General features: G+C 43.5%; 1 protein-coding gene, 1 long non-coding RNA gene and 1 other non-coding gene across 16 annotated transcripts in view; 1 reads left to right on the forward strand and 2 right to left on the reverse strand.

Moving 5' to 3' along the window:
* Positions 1-22240, forward strand: part of PROM1 (prominin 1) — a 111059-nt gene that overhangs the window by 55889 nt on the left and 32930 nt on the right. For all 14 annotated transcript variants that reach the window (XR_006711557.1, XR_006711556.1, XM_045474474.1 and 11 more), the window contains 5 exons: positions 8523-8643; positions 10901-10964; positions 12621-12710; positions 18064-18281; positions 20350-20424. Coding sequence is in view for 12 of the 14 variants with exons in the window: in XM_045474474.1 (XP_045330430.1) it covers positions 8523-8643; positions 10901-10964; positions 12621-12710; positions 18064-18281; positions 20350-20424 (568 nt within the window). In the remaining 2 variants the exon portion in view is untranslated. The remainder of the gene's footprint in view (positions 1-8522; positions 8644-10900; positions 10965-12620; positions 12711-18063; positions 18282-20349; positions 20425-22240) is intronic.
* Positions 34-14561, reverse strand: LOC123596144. Its single transcript, XR_006711558.1, has 3 exons — positions 14434-14561; positions 12041-12228; positions 34-137 (listed from the first exon to the last, which is right to left on the reverse strand). It is a non-coding gene; the product is annotated as an uncharacterized LOC123596144 (long non-coding RNA).
* LOC123596644 lies at positions 16566-16755 on the reverse strand. Its single transcript, XR_006711798.1, has one exon. It is a non-coding gene; the product is annotated as a U2 spliceosomal RNA (small nuclear RNA).

Here is a 22240-nt window from a genome sequence, read left to right on the forward strand (position 1 = left end):
AACACTGTTACCATAACCAGAAGTTAGGGTTGTCATCAGGGTGCCAAGCCAACCCTTCGGTGCTTGTTCATGTCGAAGATGAGCTGATAAATCTTGGCCTGCAGAAAGCATTTACCCCGCAGAACAATAGCTCCTTCCTTTTTTAAAAAAAAAAAAAAAATTTAATGTTTATTAATTTTTGAGACCGAGAGAACACGAGCGGGGGAGGGGCAGACAGAGAGGGAGACACAGAATCTGAAGCAGGCTCCAGGCTCTGAGCTGTCAGCACGGAGTCCACCGTGGTGCTCGAACTCATGAACCGTGAGACGAAGTCGGATGCCCAGACAACTGAGTCACCCAGGCGCCCCAGCCGCTCCTTCCTCAAATAGCTGTTTGGAGACAGGCGGCCTGCAGAAGGCAGAGAATTTGCTTGTTGATTTGTGCATCCAAAGGGATCCTGAAGGATGGGTACGGTCCCTGAATCGGGGAATGTGAGAACACTGTAGAACAGAATTAACTTTCTAATAATAAACCCACTTTTCCTGAATTTGCAGTTAAGCTGCTACCCTCTGCGGAGGCCTGGAACACACTTCATAATTTAGGATGTGTTTCTTCTACGGTCCCTTCTGCTCCATCAGCTTTCCAACTGCCTGACAGATCAGGAGTACACTGCTCTTAAGACAGTAGCATTTTGCTGAGTCCAAATCAGAATCCTCGGCTGAGGAATGTGCTTCACGTTAGGGGTCCCCTGGTTGCGATATTTGGTCATGGTTCCACATTTCCTCATTCATTCAGCCAATGAATGTCATGACATTTAGCGACAGGAGTAAAGTGCTTATGACGTGAAGAGTGCTAGGCCCCAAGGAGGCACAGAGACCGTGAGGACTGGCAGTCAGCCTCCTCCCCGCTGTCTCCTCCAAGCACCGTGTTTGCTCGGTAGCTGTAAGATTTTTCTGGTTTCACTAAATGACTGATGTTCGGGAATTTAAGCAGAAAACAGGATTAAACAGAACAATTTAAGCTGGCCTACCAGCTGAAGTTTTAGATGGAAATCCAAGAAGAAAACTTCTTCAATTGTGGCTATTAGTGGGATCCTGGTAAGACCTACGCTTTGGGGTGATCATTCATTGGAAGGCGGTATACCTAGGGATGCCTGGGTGGTTCAGTTGGTTAAGCGTTGGACTTCAGCGCAGGTCATGGTCTCGTGGTTCGTGGGTTCGAGTCCTGCGTCAGACTCCATGCTGACAGTGCAGGGCCTGCTTGGGATTCTCTCTCGCTCTCTCTTCCTCTCTCCCTGCCCCTCCCCCACTCACGCTTTCTCTTTCAAAATAAATGAATAAGCTTAAAAAAAAAAAAAAAAAAGGAAGGCAGTATTGGAAGGGACTGGACAGATCCCGAAGTGCTGATATGAAACAGTCCCCAAGAGAGATGAATTGACAGAAGCAACTGGCAGACCATGTATATATACAACATGGTCCCTATGACAAAAACAAAAAGGAGAGAGACACAAACACTTGCTTATATTTACACAGAGCATCTGTAGTAGGCTTGCCAAGACCCTGACGCAGTGGTTGCCCCTGGGAAGGAACTTTGGTGGTTGTGGAGGGTAGGAAGGAAATCACATCTCACGGCATATAGATTTTTTTTTTTTTGTCTCTTTTGAATTACCCACCATGCCTCAGGTATTACCTACCGACTTCATTGCACCAAAAATTAAACTTGAACAACCAAACAAAATCTTCACAAAAAGCTTAAAAGGCAGTGCATTCCACTGACTCCAGGGCAATCATTTTTTTTTTAGCACAAAGACACACTTTTGCTGCAAATAGGTAAATAATAGACCTTAACAGGTCTATGTGCAAACAGGATCCAAGTGAATGCATTGCTAATTTCATGCACCCTTGTTTGACCACCAGGGAGTTATTTTTGTTTTCTCTGTCTCTCTGTCTGTCTCTCTACCTCTCTCTGTAAATAATTTGTTTCTGCACATTGAATTCTGAAGAGCAGCTTGAGATCAGGTCAATGGTGATTTCAGATGTCCCTGTCTCTCTGCTTTGTGTTTGAAGTCTTTTCAGGAATGCACGGACCTTACAGCTATGGAAGTGGTTACCTCCTTCCAGCTACCAGGAAAGTGTTAGTTGCAGTCCAAAGAGAAGTCAGACCCAGCAGAGATCATTGTGCATTTCTTTTAAGCCTAAAACTTCCATCTTTCATTCATCCAGAGACTTGGACAGCCATGCTTCTCCCTCTGTAGAGGCATACCCTGAACATCCAAAATGAGGCCCACATGACAAAGTGTCATCTAAAAATACTTGCCTTTAGGGCTTCTTGTTCACATGATTACTTAATAGTTAATAGTTTTCACTTGATATAAATACATGTGATATAATTTCAGGAAAAGTCTTTGTTGCATGTAGTTAACCTATTTACCCAGATAAATGTTTACATATGTAATAATGGACTTCCCAGGTTTTTTTGAATGAAGCACATATTCTATATTGAGTTTCTATTATTATTCTTATTTTTTAAATTTAAATCCAAGTCAGTTAACATATAGCGTATTAATGGTTACAGGAGTAGAATTTAGTGATTCGTCACTTGCATATAACACCCAGTGCTCATCTTAACAAGTGCCCATCACCCATTTAGCTCATCCCCCGCCCACCTGCCCTCCAGCAGCCGTCAGTCTGTTCTCTGTATTTAAGAGTCTTTTATGGTGTGCCTCCCTCTCTGTTTCTGTCTTACTTTTCCTTCTCTGGGTTTCTACTTTTAAATTGGGCTTTTATTTACATTACGTATAATTATGTGTCACATATGTCATACTTCCCCCGGAACTGTTTGAATTATTTATATTATGTTTAAAATACCAAAATATAATTAACAATAAAGCTACAAAGTTGGAAATAAACTTGACTTTCATTTATATGTGAAATGAAGGTGACGTTTTTTTTTTTTTTCTTCAGAACTCAGATCCATCAAACAAATTTAGATAAGTGTTTTTTTTCTCCCCAGGGATATTTTAGTTTAAAAAATTCTTTTAAAAAATACATGCTGTGATTCTACAGCCTTGTATACATTCAGTTTAGATATTTTTCCCCACTCAAGTAAAACTTACTAAGTTAAAACCCATAACTTCAAATTTCAATATAATTAAAACAAAATTGATCACCTATTTGAGGCCAAGTGACAAATTTAAAACAAATTTTACATAATACATTGAATTTATATATGAATTATAGACAGCTCTAAAAAGGAGTACCTTTTGAGATTACTTAGTTTACTTTAAATTCACACTAGAAGTTTAAACTTCTTGGCTGGAAGTGTAAAACTTAGAATCGCAATCATGATGTCTTTTGAAACCTCTATTTGTTCGCAAGTATTTTCAACATCATGAGTCAAATACTAGCTGTATATTCTTTGCAAAGTAATCAGAACTAGCCAAAGAGGTTAAAGACCAAGGGAAAGTGAAGATTTCTGTTACAATTCGATAGAAAGGAGAGTAAGAGTATGGCCACGAAATCATATGAGATAAAAATAATAGGGGAAAGAATGTCAATAAAGCTAGGAGGCAGAAAGAAGAAAAAGGAGATATTTGCTTCTGGCTTACACTGACCTCAGCAGAGATTGGGTCCTATTGATAAATAATCTTTGGATATGATTTTTTTAATTTAAAAAATTTTTTTTTATTTTTTGGATATGATTTTTTTGTAAACCCAGAGCAGTCTACTTGCCTTTTATCAGGCTCAATTTCATTTCGTGGCATTCCACTACATCACAATTAATACCGACGTTGGTTTTTAAATGCATCTCCAGTCCTCTTATTTTTCATCCATCCTTTTTTTTTTTTTTATTTAAAACAAATTAAATCTTTTTTTTTTTAATTGAGAAAGGCATAGGTGTTAAGGAGAAAGGTCCCCTAGTACATATGGAATATATGTGGTCATGTTGTCTCTCTGAGCTTTTCCAGAGGCAGCTGTGGAATGTTAGAATTCATAGACATTGACATATGTTTATGTAAGTCTTTTTGACCATCAGCAGAATTGAATTTCCATCTCTCACTGTAGACTGTTGAAGCAGATGTGTGTTACTCCAGAAAAAGCCAAGTTTCCTCTCCCTTCTTTCTTTTACACTTTGTCATCGCTGCATTTTTTAGAATTCCAAAAGGTTATGGACAGTAACAAAAGAGGAACAAATAGCCATATTTATTTTTCCAGTATATTTCTAAGTTTCTGACTACAGCAAACCAGCTTTCCCAGTTGCCATGGTGAAAATTGAATTCCAGTCTCTTTCAGGAAGATGGCTGTTTTCAAAATTCATTTTTTTAATTAGGATTGTGATGGTCAATTCCTGGCATGGAGGCCACAAGGTTCTAGAAAAGAAACTGAGCATGCCTGAAAATCATGAGATTTTCAAGATGTGAATGAGAGAGAGAGTTATTTAAAATTAAAATTAAAATTAAAAACTATCTTTAAAAAACAAGAGATCAGTTATAGACTGAGAGCATTTATTTGGCAATTATTGGCTAATTTCATCAAGTCAGTGGAAATTGGTAAAAAAAAAATTGCTACAAATTTTACAGGGTTAACCTCAGTTTTTAAAACTTCTAAGTTCACTTTTAAGTGTATATGCGAGAAGATTGGTCTGTCCATTAAAAATATAGAAGATGTAATATTAATATACCATAAAAATTAAAATTCCTGTATTTGGCTAAAAAGTTCAAGAGATCTTGTTTTACCGCATAAAAGCATATGTTCTTAATATTTTTTATGTCAAATGCCAGATTCCCCTTTTTGTGTGAGACAGTTCCCTCAGTGTTCTCCTATTCTAATAGTTGGCTGACACGTTCATGTGATTTTTTTTCTGCTTAAAAAATATATTGAGGGGGCACCTCGATGGCTCAGTCAGCACGTGACCGACTGTAGATTTCAGCTCAGGTCATGATCCCAGGATCGTGGGTTCAAACCCCGCATCGGGCTCCGAACTGAGCACGGAGCCTGCTTATGAGTCTCTCTCTGCCCCTCCCCCACTCGCACACACGTGCTCTCTCTCAAAACAGAACACTAGACCAAAAAAAGAAAACAAAACATATTGCGTAATAGGATTTTCTAAATCAAGGGCAACAAGAAGCATAACTTCTTTATTCTCTATTTGTGTTTAAATAAGAGTTTTAAATTAGAGATTGCAAATGGAGACTGTCAGTTGGTCTGCTTATTATTTAGAGGTTTTTTTTTCCCTTTACTTAGTAGGTAAAATTTTATCTTTTTAATAAAGTCTTTTTATTTATTTTGAGAGACACAGAGACAGTGCAAGTGGGGGAGGGGCAGAGGGAGGGAGGGAGAGAGCAGCCAAGGCAGGCTCTGAGCTGTGAGTACAGAACCCCACTCAGGTCTCGAACTCACGAACCGTGAGATCATGACTTGAACCCAAACCAAGAGTGGGACGCTTAACCGACTGAGCCACCCAGGCATCCTTTAGTTGGTAATATTTTAAAGGGGGAAATTTTACTTAAGAAAACAGATTTCCGGATTTTTGGAATGAGTGGAAAGTCTGGCAGTGCAGAGCATCTGCCCCCACCCCCACCTGCCACCTCCCAGCTCCTAGCGGTTCATATCGTAGGTTTTGCCCTTTGTGGTTTCTGTGTAGGCATTTTAATTTGCCATCCTTCATGTAAGATTTACAATGTGTTATGGGTCTGAAAATCAGCTCTGAAACCTGCTGAATTTTATTCTGGAATTCTGTGTAGGACAGTTTGGTTTTTTCAAAAACAGATCAATGCTTTCATTTTAATTGGATTCGTAACTGATTGGCAGAAATGTGGGTCTTTTTAAATATGTTGCATTGAAATTCAGTATTGTTTTGCAGAGTTGTATTGCGTTTCATTTTACTGATTGATGATCTTTTGAGTAAAGGCATCTATCCAGTAAAGGAACACAGTTTACGACCAAGACTCTCCAAACATAAAGCTAATCTAAATGGATCAAGTGAAATAAAGCCCAGTCTTTAAACCCACTTTCACTGAGCACCACCCCCCCAACCCCGTGGACTAGAGACCCATCGTTCACCTAAAGTTGACAAAGAAGCAGTTCCCACCTCTTTCTAGGGAAATTAAATACATGTAGAAATAGACAAAATAGAGTATGAAGTGAGCAATGGCCCACAAGAATTTCAGGGAGAGTGCCCTGGGAGTTCGGGGCCAGGAGGTTCTTCCGTCTAGGAGGTTCGGTGAAAGCCAAGTGGACTTGGACCTGTGTGTTTCTCAAGTTCATTCTACCTTCTTACATGACAAAATCGGTCTGGAGCATGATGGGTGACCATGTGGACACACGGGGGAGAGAGAGAGAGAGAGCAATGGGCCCCAGCGTGAAATGCTGGGGTGGTCAGGTATACTCAGGTGTTAGCACTGATTCGTCATGGGATGGAATGTTTGAAACTGGACCTGGTAAGTAAAGATCCAGGTGCGTTGCTACAACCCACTCTTTCCTTTATTTTTCTGTTCACACTACTCCAGAGTCCTTGCTTTCGGTCATTTGGCCTCATCTGGCATGGGTGCATCATTTGATAACTATTACTTTTATGCTATATTGCCTGCTTCATGAGTACATAGGTAGACTTAAGACTGGCAAAGATGGATTGTAAGGTGATCGTTCCAAATGGCACAGATTATTGTTAATATGCTTTTTTTTAAAAATTACCATCCGCATGAACCCAAACCTTAGAAAAAAGTCCTGGAGGGGCACCTGGGTGGCTCAGTCGGTTAAGCGCCCGACTTCGGCTCAGGTCATGATCTCACGGTCCGAGCCCCGCGTCAGGCTCTGTGCTGACAGCTCAGAGCCTGGAGCCTGCTTCAGATTCTGTGTCTCCCTCTCTCTCTGACCCTCCCCCGTTCATGCTCTGTCTCTCTCTGTCTCAAAAATAAATAAACATTAAAAAAAAAAGGTCCTGGAGAACTTGTGGACATCCATTACCCCTCTCCTTTGCAACAAGAGAAGTACTTACCCAGTTTAATTTTCAGTTTTGCAGTACTGGCTGAAACTCAGAGAAGGAAAGTGACTTTCCCAAGCTCCCACGGTGTAAGTTAGTGGCAGTAGAAGGACCAGAACCCGAGTCTCATGTTCCTACTCCAGTACACGTTCCATGGCAACTTGTTAACCATAAGAAATGGTTAACTGTGTATTTCAACACTGTGTATTCTTACAGACTTTTTTTCGCTTCATTTGGCAAACGTAATGTACCTGTGTAATACTGCTCAGGGCAAATACGTTTTATGTGAGACCAGCAATGAACCAATGCTGTTTGCAATGAATCGTGACTATATACAGGGTGAATGATTATCCCCATTTCCCAAGATGGAGAAGTTGCCAGAGAACATGGGACTCTGGGTGCAAAAAAACAGGCACTTGGCCACAGTGTTTGCCTGCTACTTACAAAACTTTGTTCTGGAAACATCCACATCTTCCACCGGATAGTTACAAACAAAAGATTTGTTGTACATTTCTGTAGGTTGATTACTGTTCTGTCAGGAGTTTGTGTAATTCCTTGCTGACATCTAGTGGTGAAATACAGAAGAGCCTTAGTAATTCCCAATTTTCAACATAACATTTTAATGTTGGAAGGCTCCGACACAAAAACCAGCTGGTCAAATTAACTTAAGTCAGGAGATTGTTAGTAACTAATTAGCATTAAGAACGCTTAAAGTGATCAAATGCAGACATCTTAGGTGAATTGAAAACTCTGTTTTTAATTTTCATGTACAGTAGCTTTCCATGAGCAATGCCTTTCATAGTGTTTTTTAAACTCTTTTATTTAAGTCTATTTTATATAGACTGGAGCGTCCATATCATAAGTACGTAGGCGTCAACTTCCATGTCGTGAACGTGCGGATGATGTCATTAGCCACCCCTCCCCAAACAGAACCACTGAGTTTTAGCACCATCATTTTCTCGAGGTGGTACATTATATAAAATAGGACGATACAGTATGTATGCTTTGTTTACAGCTTCTTGTGTGGCATTTTAATACTAAAGTAACTCATGTTTCTTTTTAACCTGTAAAATAAAACTAATAGAGACAATTAGAGAGATTCCCTGCCTTTGGAGGGAGCAGAGGTATGCATGGGAGGTGCGTTTATGCGTGCACTGTGCAGGAGGATGTACCGCCATATTCACGTGTGTGCAGGAATGGGACTCTGACGCGCTCTGTCTTATAACCTTTGTTCCTTCTGTTTCCTCCACAATTTCTTGGGAACATTGTTCCATTTATAAGATTTCCTATTCAACAGAACAGTTTAAGCATATCTTAAACGGGTATGTGCCTCCTCCAAGAGGACCGAGTCCTGTTTTGTGGCCCACGTGTTGGATTATGGGATCTTGGCAGGAAGGCTGTGGCAGGGGAAGAGGGCCTGGTGGGGAGGAGGGTCCCGCCGTCGTGGGGCCTCTGCTCAGAAGCCCTGCTCCCCTCCCATCTGCAGAGCTGCTCTGTGCCTGGCCAGGTGACCACGGGTCACACACTGAATGCTCTTCTCTTCTCTTCTTCATTTCCCGCAGCATTGGTATCATCTATGGTTTTGTGGCAAACCACCACCTGAGGGCCCAGATCGAAAAGACTCGGAAACTGGCAGACAGCAACTTCAGAGACTTGAGAACTCTCCTGAACGGAGCTCCAGCGGTAAAAACCACACTTGTGCATCCGTGATGCTTTGTGTTTGGGCCTCTCAGAGTCCCTGTATGTATCTGGGACCCCCTTTGGATGCCTAGCGACCCAGTAAATCAGCATAGACAGGTGCTATCCTCATCTTATAGATGAGGAAATAAAGGCCCAGCAAGTGATTTTCAAAAGAGTATAAGTGTAATTGCAGAACTGGTGTCATTATTTTGTTATTTTATTTATTTTACTTTATTTTAAGGTACAACAGGGGCTCCTGGGTGGCTCAGCCAGTTAAGCATCTGATTCTTGGTTTTCGCTCAGATCGTGATCTCATGGTTTTGTGGGTTCGAGCCCCATGTTGGGCTCTGTGCAGACAGTGCAGAGGCTGCTTGGGATTCTCTCTCTCCCATTCTCTCTGCCCCTCTCCCACTCACTGTCTCTGTCTCTCCCAAAATAAATAAATAAACTTTAAAAAAATTTAATTATTTTAAGGTATAACATAAGATTATAATACTTATTTTTTTTTTAATTTTTTTTTTCAACGTTTATTTATTTTTGGGACAGAGAGAGACAGAGCATGAACGGGGGAGGGGCAGAGAGAGAGGGAGACACAGAATCGGAAACAGGCTCCAGGCTCTGAGCCATCAGCCCAGAGCCCGACGCGGGGCTTGAACTCACGGACCGCGAGATCGTGACCTGGCTGAAGTCGGACGCTCAACCGACTGCACCACCCAGGCGCCCCAAGATTATAATACTTATTATAAAACTGCTTAACTATCTTAAGGGTCTCGTGATTTTTTTTTATTTTTTATTTTTTTATTATTTTTTTTAAACATTTATTTTTGAGACAGAGAGAGACAGAGCATGAACGGGGGAGGATCAGAGAGAGGGAGACACAGAATCTGAAACAGGCTCCAGGCTCTGAGCCGTCAGCAAGAGTCCGACGCAGGGCTCGAACTCACGGACCGCGAGATCGTGACCCGAGCCGAAGTCAGCCGCTTAACAGACTGAGCCACCCAGGCGCCCCAGTGATTTTTTTAAAAAGAAAAATCTGGGTGCTATTGTCCTTTCCCTTTGGGAATATCTGCCATTTGTGTACAGTTACTCTTATCATAAAAACTTTCTGCTTTATAAAGACCCATTTGCTAGTATCTGTACAGTTGTGTAGAATTCCTCGGGAAGGGGACACTGAGACACATGCATGCACACACACACACACACGCATGCACATGCACACACATGCACACACACACACGCATGCACACACACATACACGCACACTCAGAAGTTGTTTTGGGGAGAAGGGGAACAGGATGGCTGGAGGGCACATTTTTTTCTGTGTCCCAGAAACATATTAATGTCTTGCCTGTACAAAATACTGTTTTAAAGATATCTGAGCAGAAAGCAGCTTAAATAATTGATGCTGGGCTGATGGGTACCAGAATGTGCAGAAGGATGCCCTCCTGTTGAATTCACTAATCAGAGCCCACTAGGATCCATGGGCTTTTTCACACAGAAATGCACTCTTCTAAGTTTAGTCTACCAAAACAATACTAACACATTAAATATTGTATCAGTTTTTAAAAATGTGGTTAGAACTAGGGGCGCCTGCGTGGACCATTCGGTTAAGCCTCCGACTTCAGCTCAGGTCACGATCTCACGGTCCATGAGTTCGAGCCCCACGTTGGGCTCTGTGCTGACAGCTCAGAGCCTGGAGCCTGCTTCAGATTCTGTGTCTCCCTCTCTCTCTGCCCCTCCCCCGCCCTGCACTCTGTCTCTCTCAAAAATAAATAAACATAAAAAAAAAAGAGAGAGGTGGATCTGTTTCCAACCCCTTGAATCTGGTCTGTGCCTGTGACTTGCCATGGCAAGAAGAACGCAGTGCATGTGACCCTGGCTTAAGCTCCCAGAGACCCTGCAGTGTTCGCTCTCATTCCCTTGCTGCCAGGACCATCATGTGAAAACACCCAGACTGGCCACTTGGAAGATGAGAGGCCATGTCAGGAGAGGGGCCCATTTGTCCCCAGTGGAGTGGGCCCCGCCCAGACTCTCAGAATCGGGAGAAAGTATAAATCATGCTTCCTGAGCCAAGAAGTTTTGGAGTGTTATTAGGAAGTCTGGGTATCAGAACATATAAGCGTCTTTCAGAACCTGCTTTATTTTTTTTTTAATGTTTGGATTCAGGATAGTTTTTGTATGTTAAATCTCTTTTTACTGTGGCTTTGAACTTTAGAAGAGGTCTCATGCAATTTTACTTTATTTTATTTTATTTTTTTAGGAAATCAGCTATATCCTGAGCCAGTACACCACCACTAAGGAAAAGGCATTCTCAGATCTGGATAGTGAGTAAGACTTAAAATTGCCTCAAATTCATTTGTTTGTTTGTTTGTTTTGGCTAGAAGATGCGATGACCATCTCCCATAAAACATGGGCTAAGGGATAAAGTATGCGATGTCTACAATGTCTTCATGAAAGTTGGAGCAAAAGAGAACAATTCCCCAGAGTGACAATTTGCAGTTTGTTACCTGATGAGTAAAGCCCAGCTTTTATCGTAAAAATGCTTTTGCTTTCTTTAGTCAGAAGTGTTTGTTCTTCATTCCCCTTGTGACAGAGGAGATGCGTCTCTGTCAGGTCCCCTGTTACAGACAGCAGTGCGCTCCCCAGAGAAACCAGTGGGCTTCAGAAATTGAGGGGCGGGCAGTGCTGGTCCCTGCGGGTCCACGAGGAGTTCACACACAGCCTGGCTCAGTGGTTCTCAACCAGGAGCTGGTTTGCCCTCCAGGCGACATGTGGCAACATCTGGAGACATTCTGGTTGTCCCTACAGTGAGGGTAGGGACAGAGCTACTGGCACCTGTTGGTAGCGGCCAGGGATGCATCCGGACACCCTACGACACACAGGACAGCCCCCACAACCAATTATCCAGCTCAAGACATTGATAGTGCCAATGTTGGGAACCCCGGGCCTTGCTGGAAAGATTAGAGATAACGGTTGCAGCTCAACTTCATCAACATTGTGTTTCCAGGACAGGTCCCGCCCCCGCCCGCGCTAACCGCTAACCGAATGCTGAGCATTCTTGTGAATACTTTTTTTTAAAAAAAAATTTTTTTTAACGTTTATTTTATTTTTGAGACAGAGAAAGACAGAGCATGAACGGGGGAGGGGCAGAGAGAGAGGGAGACACAGAATCGGAAGCAGGCTCCAGGCTCTGAGCCATCAGCCCAGAGCCCGACGCGGGGCTCAAACTCACGGACCGTGAGATCGTGACCTGAGCTGAAGTCGAACGCTTAACCAACTGAGCCACCCAGGCGCCCCGCTGCGAATACTTTTATAAACCAAAAATGGCATAAAGCAAAGAAACAATTACCGTTAATGTATACGGGAAATGTTTTGAGCGTTCCCAGACCCCCAAAATCACCTCTCTTAGGCTTTCCTGATACCATGGGACATATCTTGCTAACGGATGCATACGACTGATGGAGTTACAGCCCAGATGCTCACAGACGGGCTCGGAGCTCTGGTGCTTGCGCCTGAGATGCTGGGTGTGGTTCCCGCGGAAGGCGCTGGGGGGCGCCACTCTTGCTGTCTCTGATTGGGCTCATCTCGCTGCAAAACCAGCGATGAGCGATGTTTTCACCAAAGCAAAAATCCTTTACCTTAGTGAAAACTGGTACTAACGTAGGTCTTTCGTAGAGGCTAAACATGCATAATCTGAACTTCCGGAGAGCCGGGGACACCTGCGCGTTTACATGCCAAGTTCGCAGGGATGGGAACTGCGGGTGTGGGAACTTTGAATAGCGTGAAGAAAATCTCGGCAAGAATCAGCACCTAGGGGGCGTGGAGGACGAAAAAAAGGGGCCTTCGGGGCAGGCGAGACCACAGATGGATGACTTTCTGGGAAAGGAAGTCCCACAGGGGGAGGAGAATGCAGGTAAGGGGTGGGGGGCAGAAATTCGTGGATCCTACCCTCATAGCCCCTTCTGCTTCTTGGGATTTAGATGTTAAATCATTGCTAGGAGGCGGAATTCACGCACAGCTGAGACCTAAAGTGATCCCCGCGCTTGATGACATCAAAGCCATGGCAGAAGGTAAGCACCGTGATGGAAATGGGCGAGAGAATATTCCCCCTGGAGGTCCCCGGCTTCCCAGGATCCCGCGCCCCTTTTCTCGTTTTTCCTGGAGGCGGACATGCCCACAGGCCACGTCCAGACACACGCCGTGGCAATGGTGTGGCTTGTTGGTTTGTTTGCTTAAAAAGCTTGTGCCTGAGAAGTTGTACTCACTATCTCAAAGTCCTTTGAAATAACAACAGCAGAATCCGATAGGAGCCTGCCACCTCTTTTCGTAAATACAGTTCTAGAAAGGCAGCCCCGCTCCTCTGGTGAGGTGGCATCTAAGGTGGCTTTCACACTGTGGCTGACAGCAGAGTTGAACATTGGCAGGACCCCGTGGACCACAAAGACTAACTACCTATTCTCTGCCCCTTTACAGAAAAAGCTTGTGGGCTCTTGCTATAGAAGATGAGCAGCCTAGAGAATTTTAGGTCTGGGGTGGGGGTGGGGTCTATTGGTTACTCTTTCCTTTTCCCTGGAAAAAACCACCTTTGGGAAAGAAGAATCTGCACACGTTTTAAGACACCACAGACAGTGATATAAGTGAGCAGATGTGCTGATTTGAAGAAACCACATATTCAATTGCAGTGAGTCAAAGCTCTCCTAGACGCTTCCAAATGTTGAGGAGATGTCTGTGCTTAGTATTTCGTAGAGAGGACAATGTCACCTACTTGCCACATTCGTCATTCAGCCACCATGAATGTGGCTGTCATGAGCCAGTATTCCTGAGAAGACAGGCCACAAAGGAAGGAACAGTGTAGAAGTGAGAAAATTATGCCCGCTCGTTTTGGCGTTCCTCCCTGACACCCCCCACTTAAGAGTTCAAAGACTCAGGTGATGTATGGAAACAGGATGATGTGCAGAACAGGCCAGGAGTTGGTAAGATTACTTTTAACCAACGGATCAGTCTTTCCTTGCTCTCTCCTTGGCCCTGCAAAAGGTCTACCTGCAACTGAAGGTGTGACCTCTGCTGTTGATGCCTTAGATGCTCCCCCCCCCCCCACCGCCCAACACCTGTTCTCCGCATCACCAACCATGTCCTACCAATGCAAGGAAACTGAGGCCCAGAGAAGGGATGTGACTGCAAGCATCCATGCCTCCTGCCTTCCTTTCTTAAAGTTTTACATGTAGCCCCTTCCTTCCTCCCTCCCTCCTTCCCTCCCTTCCTGCCTTCCTTCCAAACCTGGCCCCTGCCTATCATTCCAATCATTTTTTGTCTCGACCCTCCAGCCCCCAAACCTTCCATTCCAAGCCATGAACCTCAGTATTATTCTTCTGTGGGTCTCCAAAGGCATCATTCCCTCCCGGACCCTTTTACTGCATGTGCTTTCTCTGTGTGAAGTGCCACAGGACCTTCCCCACATCTTCTTACCACATACCAAACCACAGCTAAGTGTTCTGTTCTCTGCACGCTTCACCTCATGTCTCCTTTTCCTGTCCCAGAGCATGACAACCTCCTAATTTCTGCTCCTTACCTTGTGACCCTAAACGTACAGCTCATTTGTGGTATTTACAGCACCGCCCCCTACCCGCCCACCCCCCACCTTTGATAGGCAACGAGCTCCTTAAGGGCAAGACGTGTTGATATTGCTCATGTCTCTATTCCCCTAACTTGTGTCTGGGGACAGCCCAGCAGAGTGTCTGGCCTGGAGTAGGTTCTCATTTCTGGAACGTATAAAGAAAGGCCTGAAGCCTTTACCTTCATTTTCCAAGTTTGGAATCCTGTAACTTCACTGGTTATAGAGTAGAAAATGGATTATATTCTTTCGTAGTCCTGCCTCAGTTGCAAGGCAACTCCTTTCAACTTCATGAGCTTCCTGATCTTTTACTTTTTTTTTTTTTTTTTAATTTTTTTTTTCAACGTTTATTTATTTTTGGGACAGAGAGAGACAGAGCATGAACGGGGGAGGGGCAGAGAGAGAGGGAGACACAGAACCGGAAACAGGCTCCAGGCTCTGAGCCATCAGCCCAGAGCCCGACGCGGGGCTCGAACTCACGGACCGCGAGATCGTGACCTGGCTGAAGTCGGACGCTTAACCGACTGCGCCACCCAGGCGCCCCCTGATCTTTTACTTTTAATGTCTGTAATCATTTGATTTTTTTTTTTAGTTGCCCTCGATGTGCTTTATGGATATATCTATCTATTCAAATCAGGGTACAGTTGTTTTCATTTGCTTTGGGAACTTTGCAGACAGTTCTTACACTTAGAGATCTTTGGGAGGTGCCATTGATGTGCTATCAATGCCAAAGATCGTTGAAGTGGCGTAAACAACAGGAAGCCTATCACACAGGACAAGATATTGCAGGTATGGCAGTTCCAAAGTTGGTGGATTCGGGGGTTCAGCACTGTCAAGGAGCCTTCATGCTCTTGCCCTGTCCTGTGGTTAGTAGGAGATATTACATCACCACCAGGATTGGACTATGGAAGGAGGTAAGGGTCTGTTGGCTCCTCATTTCCTCACTGGGAGAACCATCACTCCTGGAAAATGCCAACCTTCCACTGCCCACATCTCTGGCATTGCTCTTGCTGATGATCCGCCATGTCCCCTCATCATAGCCTTGTGTGTCTTCACCAATGGATTGAAGATGATGTGGGCTGGCTCTGTGACATTGACAGTCAGATGTCTCCAGTCATCTGTCTTGTCTTATTTTAATATCTCTTGAGTAACTATGTGCCATTTCCCTGACACATATAAAACATCTGTCTCTATCTGGCTTTGAAGTAAGTGGATTATTTGCTCATGTAACTGATATCTGGCTTCAGGTAAGGCTTGATCTAGTGGTGAGATTCTCTCCACCCAGCTGTTCTCTATAACGCCTATATCATTCTAATGCAAACTCCCCCTGTAGTTGCAAGAGGGCTGTCACCAGCCTCATCACTACTCCTCCTCAACCAGATTTCCCTCCAGTTGGGCCATCTGGGTTTCTATGGCCATCTGTGGACGAGTGCTACACAGGGGAAGTGGTTTGGCTAGAGGTAGTCAGGCCCCACTCCTTAAGCCAGAGGTGGGACCCATGTTATCGAAACACAAGTCTGCTGCAGCACAGGAGACAGGTGACATGGTTTCCGAGATGCCAACCACCAAAGTCCACAGCAAGTTTTTGTAGAAATGATTGGCTTTAAAGTAGTATTTAGAAACCTTTTGAGTGTGAAGGGCCTGCCACATAGCAGGTACTTTTCCTAAATCCTTTTAGTGCTCCCAAGAGCTCTGTGCAATGGGTATAGTCACCTCCATTTTACCAATTCAAGACAGTAAGGCTCAGAGATGATGTAACTTGTCCAAGACCAGGTACCTGGGAAATGGTGGACTGGGATTCAGATGCGGGTCTGCCTATGAAGCCTGTGTTGCCTGGTCTGCACTAGATGGTATTTGGGTACATTTGAGAGTGTTAAGATGTAGGGTGTTTCTGTGCCGTCCACGGGAAGACAGCACAGAGTAACTTTGGGAGAGGAGTTAGGAATCTGGAGTTTGAGTGTGCTGTGGCCACGGGATGATGCCAGGCATTTGGAAAATTGGTCTTCCAAGATCTCCAGCTCCAAAATTATGATGGTAAATTCTGTGCAAAAATATACGAATGATGTAATGTGCTTGGCATGTACCTTTACTTGTGGCCCATCATTTGCCCAATCTTCAATGTTTGAATTAGAATTCTCTTTGGATTAAAGGCAATTAAAGCGGATTTTATTTTTCTCTTCAGTGCTTCCTGCAATAGGGTTAAAGTTTTATTTGTCTTTAAGACAGCCTGAGTAAATTACAGTTCAGCTTCTGGTGTTGCCAGAGCTTTTAAAAGTATGCTTAATAAACTGCTTTGACAATATATTTTTGTCCTTGAGGGGTCACTCTCCTGGAGGTAATGCAGGACCAGGTCAATGTATGGAGTAGACAGAGGAAACCCTTCTTCAATCTCCCTGCTCTAAAAATCCATTTAATCTATTACCCTCGGACAGAGGACATATCTGATACGAAGCTACTAAGAACAGATACTACACTGGATCTTAGCCAAAAGGCTGAGAAGCGATGCTTTGACAATTTTTTTGCTTAAAATTCTTTGCAGCTTTCCGTGTTTAGTGGCTTTGCAGAGAGCAGAAACATGCATATTGATTTGTGTAAATCTTATTTGAGCTTCAGATCAGGACCTACAAAGGAAATGTGCTATGAGCTGGTAAAATGCTAATTAACCCAAATTGAGAATCTGAAATATCTTTCCAATGACTTCAGATGCATAATATACGTGGTCTTGCTAGGTCTGGAATGACTCCCGGATCCAGTAGATATTTTATGGACATAAAATGCTTCGAAGCCTTTGGGGAAAAATGTATACTTATTACCTCTGAGTCTTTCTCGGGTCTGACAGAATAGTGCCCATAACCCAGAATGTCTATAGACCTCATTTCAATGGACACACACATTCTGGACCATGAATTTATTTTACTATCCATCATTTTAGGTTATTGTTTATTTCTTGCCTTAAAAATTTACCTTACCTCTAAATGGAAAGGACTATGAGGGGTAAACCACATTAAAATGTGAGGTATGTGTTGTGTGATGTGCAGTGTGTTTTGCCATACTCTTTTGCATGGCCATGAATACAGAGCTCCACAGCTCAGAAAAACCAGGATAGCAAACAGTTATCAAGGATTTCCTAATGCAAGCACGTGTCCTAGGCTGTGAGGCTGCCCACATAGAACCCATGGACTCACTGCCATGGAGGAGCTCCTTCTGATCGATCTGACCCCCGCCTTTCATGATGACTGTGGTGGTGGTTTCACCATTTTCAGATGAGGAGATTGCTAAAGAACATTCAGGATTCAGTTTCCGGTGGCCAGAAAATAGCAAAGCTGGGATCTGCACCTACACCCGCCTGAATCCAAAACCACGTTCTTGAACTGTTGCTCTGTGTTTGATTCCAGCTATTTGAATATTCCTAGCAAAGCTAGGTCCGGGCGTGATCAGTGTTTATGTGCGTTAAAACTGCTCGGGGCTGAAGATGCCAGCTTGTTGGGGCTACAGCCCCTTTTCCTGCCGTTACTGCTCCTGTGCAGACCACTTAATGCTACACCTACATGCCCTGTTGTGTCCCTGAGTTGGTTCTTGCTCTGTCTTTTTGTCTGAAAAGCGTGCAAGCGGGAAAGCTGAGCTGGTTGGAGTTGCTGGCTGAGGAAGCCAAGCATGTCCCTATATTCCTCTCTTAGGCTCCTCTGGTTGCCTTCCAGTGTCATCTAGAAGTTCGCCTCAAGTTCCTTTAGGGTACTTGGTAGATGAGAAGGAATTTTGCCATTGGCAGCCTAGTGGGTGCCTCTGTTCTAAAGCAAGGTGTGTTCCTACAGCAATCAAAGAGACCAAAGAAGCCCTATTGAATGTGAACAATACCTTAAAGGAGCTGAAAAAGTCAAGCGCACAACTGAACACCAGCCTCAGTGACGTTAAAAGGGACCTGGAACAATCACTCAATGACCCCATGTGCTCTGCACCTCCAGTGGCTACCACTTGTAACAACATCAGAACATCTCTAAGCCAACTGGATGACAATACCAACATGGATCAGGTGAGGAGGTGACTCTGCTACGGAGCAGTGTTATTGGGACAACCGTGCAGGACTCAATGTGGGTACACCTGTCCAGTGGACAGTGGCCTGGGTGTCTGTCAGCCTTTTCTGGTTATCTGATCGCCACATGGGCATGGCTGCAGCAGGAAAGAAAGGATAATGGGAAACCCCTTTTAAGTGTTCTCTGCAATAGATTTGATGGAAGCTACCAGAATGAATTCAGCTTTAAAAGGAATAAAGAGGGGCGCCTGGGTGGCTCAGTCGGTTAGGCATCCGACTTCGACTCAGGTCATGATCTCGCAGCTTGTGGGTTCATGCCCCACATCAGGCTCTGTGCTGACAGCTCAGAGCCTAGAGCCTGCTTTGGATTCTGTGTCTCCCTCTCTCTCTGCCCCTCTCCTGCTCCCGCTCTGTCTCTCTCTCTCTCTCTCTCTTTCTCTCTCAAAAATAAATAAGCATTAAAAGAAAGAAAGAAAGAAAGAAAGAAAGAAAGAAAGAAAGAAAGAAGCATGTGTTTTTGTAGACCTCTAAAAATTAAAATATATTTTCAAAGGGCATGCCTCCTACATGAACCATTTATATCTAAATAGAAGTAATTCTCCTATTCCAAAGAGAAAATTAGGGAGAAAAAAAGAATTTGGAGCATCTTGAAAATATAAAGTCCCAAGATACAGATATAAGAATCACATCTACTCATGATTTTTAATTTATCGAGATAGCGGTATATACATGCCACATTTTTTCTAAAATAATATTTTAATATATAAAATCTACTCTTCTCACCTTCCTATTTCATGGGCCAGTACTACGCAGACTCTTCATCTTCAGCCTCTGTGTCTACACATCTACCACCATCACTGTGGTCACCATTGAATAGCTTTTCAGAGACTAGGATTTTCACTTGCATTGAAATTGTTTGAACTCAAGTCTTTTGGGGAGGGAGGTAACTTTTTATTCTGTTGTCTTTTTAAACATGCAGAAAATTTGCAAGGATGGTAAGAGGAACTTCTTCACCCTTTACTCTGACTTGCCAATTGCCACCATTTTGCTTCATTTGCTTCCTTATATTTTCTTTGTTTCTCCACTTGTGTATTTACCGTCTACTCATTATCATGTATACATATAAAGTATGATGCATGTTGTGTTTTTCTCAATCATCTGGCGATAAGTTGTGGACAATATGTCCTTTTACCCCTAACTATTTCCGTGCATTTCCTAAACGTACACGACCTTTTGGACAGTTATCAAAATTAGGACATGTAATGCTGACCCAAGGCTCCTGACTAGTCCATGGTTTATATTCAAATTTTGTGGATGTTTTAAAAAAACTGACAGCTGTTTTTCTTTCTCCAGTCTAGACACCGGTCCAGAGTCATACCTGGTCTTTACTTGTCATGTCTGTTTAGGCCCTTCAATCTTGGACAGTCCCCAGCCTATCTTCTTCTTTTTTAACATTGACATTTTTGAAGACCACAGGCCGTTTATTTTATGGAAGGACCCATGATTTAAGTTTATCTGGTGTTCCCCCGTAATTAGATTTGAGGTATGCATGTTTCCCCGGGGGTATCACAAGAGTGATATTGTGTCCTTCTTGGTACATCGTGTCAGAAGGTCCATGATGTTTGTCTCAGTGTTGGCAAGAGACAGAACACTTTAAACCCAGGTATGATGCTATAATGGAAACTTCATTCCAGACCACTCACCAGTATAACTATTGCCCGTATTATTTACGACTTTGTTCAACAGTATTCGGTACCTGAAATTGTGAGGTCATCCACATTCGCTCTGTGTTAAATTTCTTTCCTGCATTTTGAGCTAACTGCAACAGAAACCCACCAAACATCTAAAACTTGATGCTTGTAGAAGCCACCCTGAGCTAAATGTATCCCCCCCCCCCCAATAAATATTCTATTGTTCAAAAGCAAGTTAAATATAGAGATTTTGGGACTTAAGAGACTTAAGTCTCTTAAGAGACTATAGAGACTTTGGATATAAGATGACTCCCTTTTTATGACAAATAATGTCGGGAGTAACCACTTTGCCTTATGTTTTGTTTTACAAATTTCAGCTCCCATCTTTGGATAAGCCAATTGATAAGATTAATGATATTCTTCAAACAAATTTGTCCAGCCTGGTTCAACAGGTACGTATTTTGGGGGGAAAAACATACAGTAGTTTATACTGTAGTTTATTTTACATCACTTTAAAGAGTAGACAAGTACATAAGAAAATACGTAACCGCAAAAAAGCAGTGAAAATTTGGAAAGGGGTTTGCCAAGAAGGACATAACTGTTATCTTCCAGATAATTTTGCTCATTTCACTTCGAGAAATTGGGATTAAGCGTCTGTTGTGTGCACAGCACCATGCTGGAGGTAGAAAGCAAAACCTGATCTCGCCTTCCTGGGATTCAGAATTTGCTAGGGGTGGTGCTGAACCCCATACTGACTCTGAGGCAAGGTCCCTCCCACTGTGCCGGGAGTCACTCCCCTTGCTTTTTCTCCTCCCCCTTCTGCACAGTTGCACATGCTGTGAGCTATGCCCACCATTCTCTCCTTTCTCCCTCTCCTTCACCGAACTACTTATGCTACTAAATACTAACTACTTAAAGCATTCAGTATCTCTTTCTTTCTTTTATTATGTTTTTAATGTTTATTTATTTTTGAGAAAGCAAGAGACAGAGTGCGAGTGGGGGAGGGGTAGAGAAAGAGGGAGACACAGAATCCAAAGCAGGCTCCAGGCTCTGAACTGTCCGCACAGAGCCCAACCCGGGGCTCCAATTCCTGAACCATGAGATCGTGACCTGAGTCCAAGTCGGACGGGCACTTAACAAACTGAGCCACCCAGGCACCCCTCGGTATCACTTTCTTAATGAGACCTTTCCTGCGCATCTTGACCAAGTCAAACCCTTTTTAATACGTTCCTACAGTACAGCAGATATTCTCTGTTAATATCCTCCTGACTGTGATTATTGCTTTAATGTTTCTATTGTCCCACTGGAGTGTAAACCCTGAAAATGGCAGGGACCACGTTGGTCTAGGGCATCATCATTTCCCTGGTAGCCTATCAATTATTGCTATTTATTCAACCTATATATTGAGCGCACAATAGATTGTAGATTATGATTCAACAAGAGTGCTGGGGCCTGCAGGAAAGGGAGAGAACAGTTTCATTCTTGCCTCTATGGCTTTTAGCAGGGGGTATAAAAAGATCATCAGGTATCTGTTAAATACTCATCTACTGACAAAGTTAAGTGTCCCCTTAAACAAGTCATTAAAAACTCTTGGTCATTTGTCCTGGTGTCCCCTCATTTGTTAAATGAGGGAATTGAACCAGGAGATCTGTAAGGCCCTCTCTGGCCGTAAAACCTCTTACAGTGGGGGGCCTCCACAAGTCCAACTGCAGATAAATGTAGGAGGTCAGGTGGACAGTAATCCAAACAGGCTACGAACTTAGTCACCGTCGAGGAAACAGAAGTGGTAGATGTTCTTCTTACGGCATTCGTGTTTCTAGACTAAACTGGAAACTTGCTGGCACCATAAATCTTATAAAGTGTGTCACTTACGCTGGACTGCTGTAAGAGAATATCATAGGCTGGTTGGCTTCTAAACAAGAGAAATTTATTTCTCACAGTTCTGGCAGCTAGATGTCCAAGATCAGGGGGCCGGCATGATCGAGTTCTGGTGAGAGACCCTTCCAGGTTGCAGACGGCTGTTTTCTCATTGCATCTTCATGTGGTGAAGACAGCTGTCTGAGGTCCCTTTTATAAAGGCACTAATCCCATGCACGGGGCTTCATCCACATGATTGAATCACCTCCCCAAAGCCCCACCCCCTAATACCATTACTTACGTGGGGGGGGGTTAGGATTTCAACATACGATGCTGTCGGGGGAGGTGGACACAGACATTCAGTCCATGATAAGTTGTAATCGATACCGTATTCCCTAGCAGTTGGCTAAA

Source organism: Leopardus geoffroyi, chromosome B1, assembly GCF_018350155.1.
Source record: "Leopardus geoffroyi isolate Oge1 chromosome B1, O.geoffroyi_Oge1_pat1.0, whole genome shotgun sequence".
In the NCBI taxonomy this organism is placed as follows: domain Eukaryota; kingdom Metazoa; phylum Chordata; class Mammalia; order Carnivora; family Felidae; genus Leopardus; species Leopardus geoffroyi.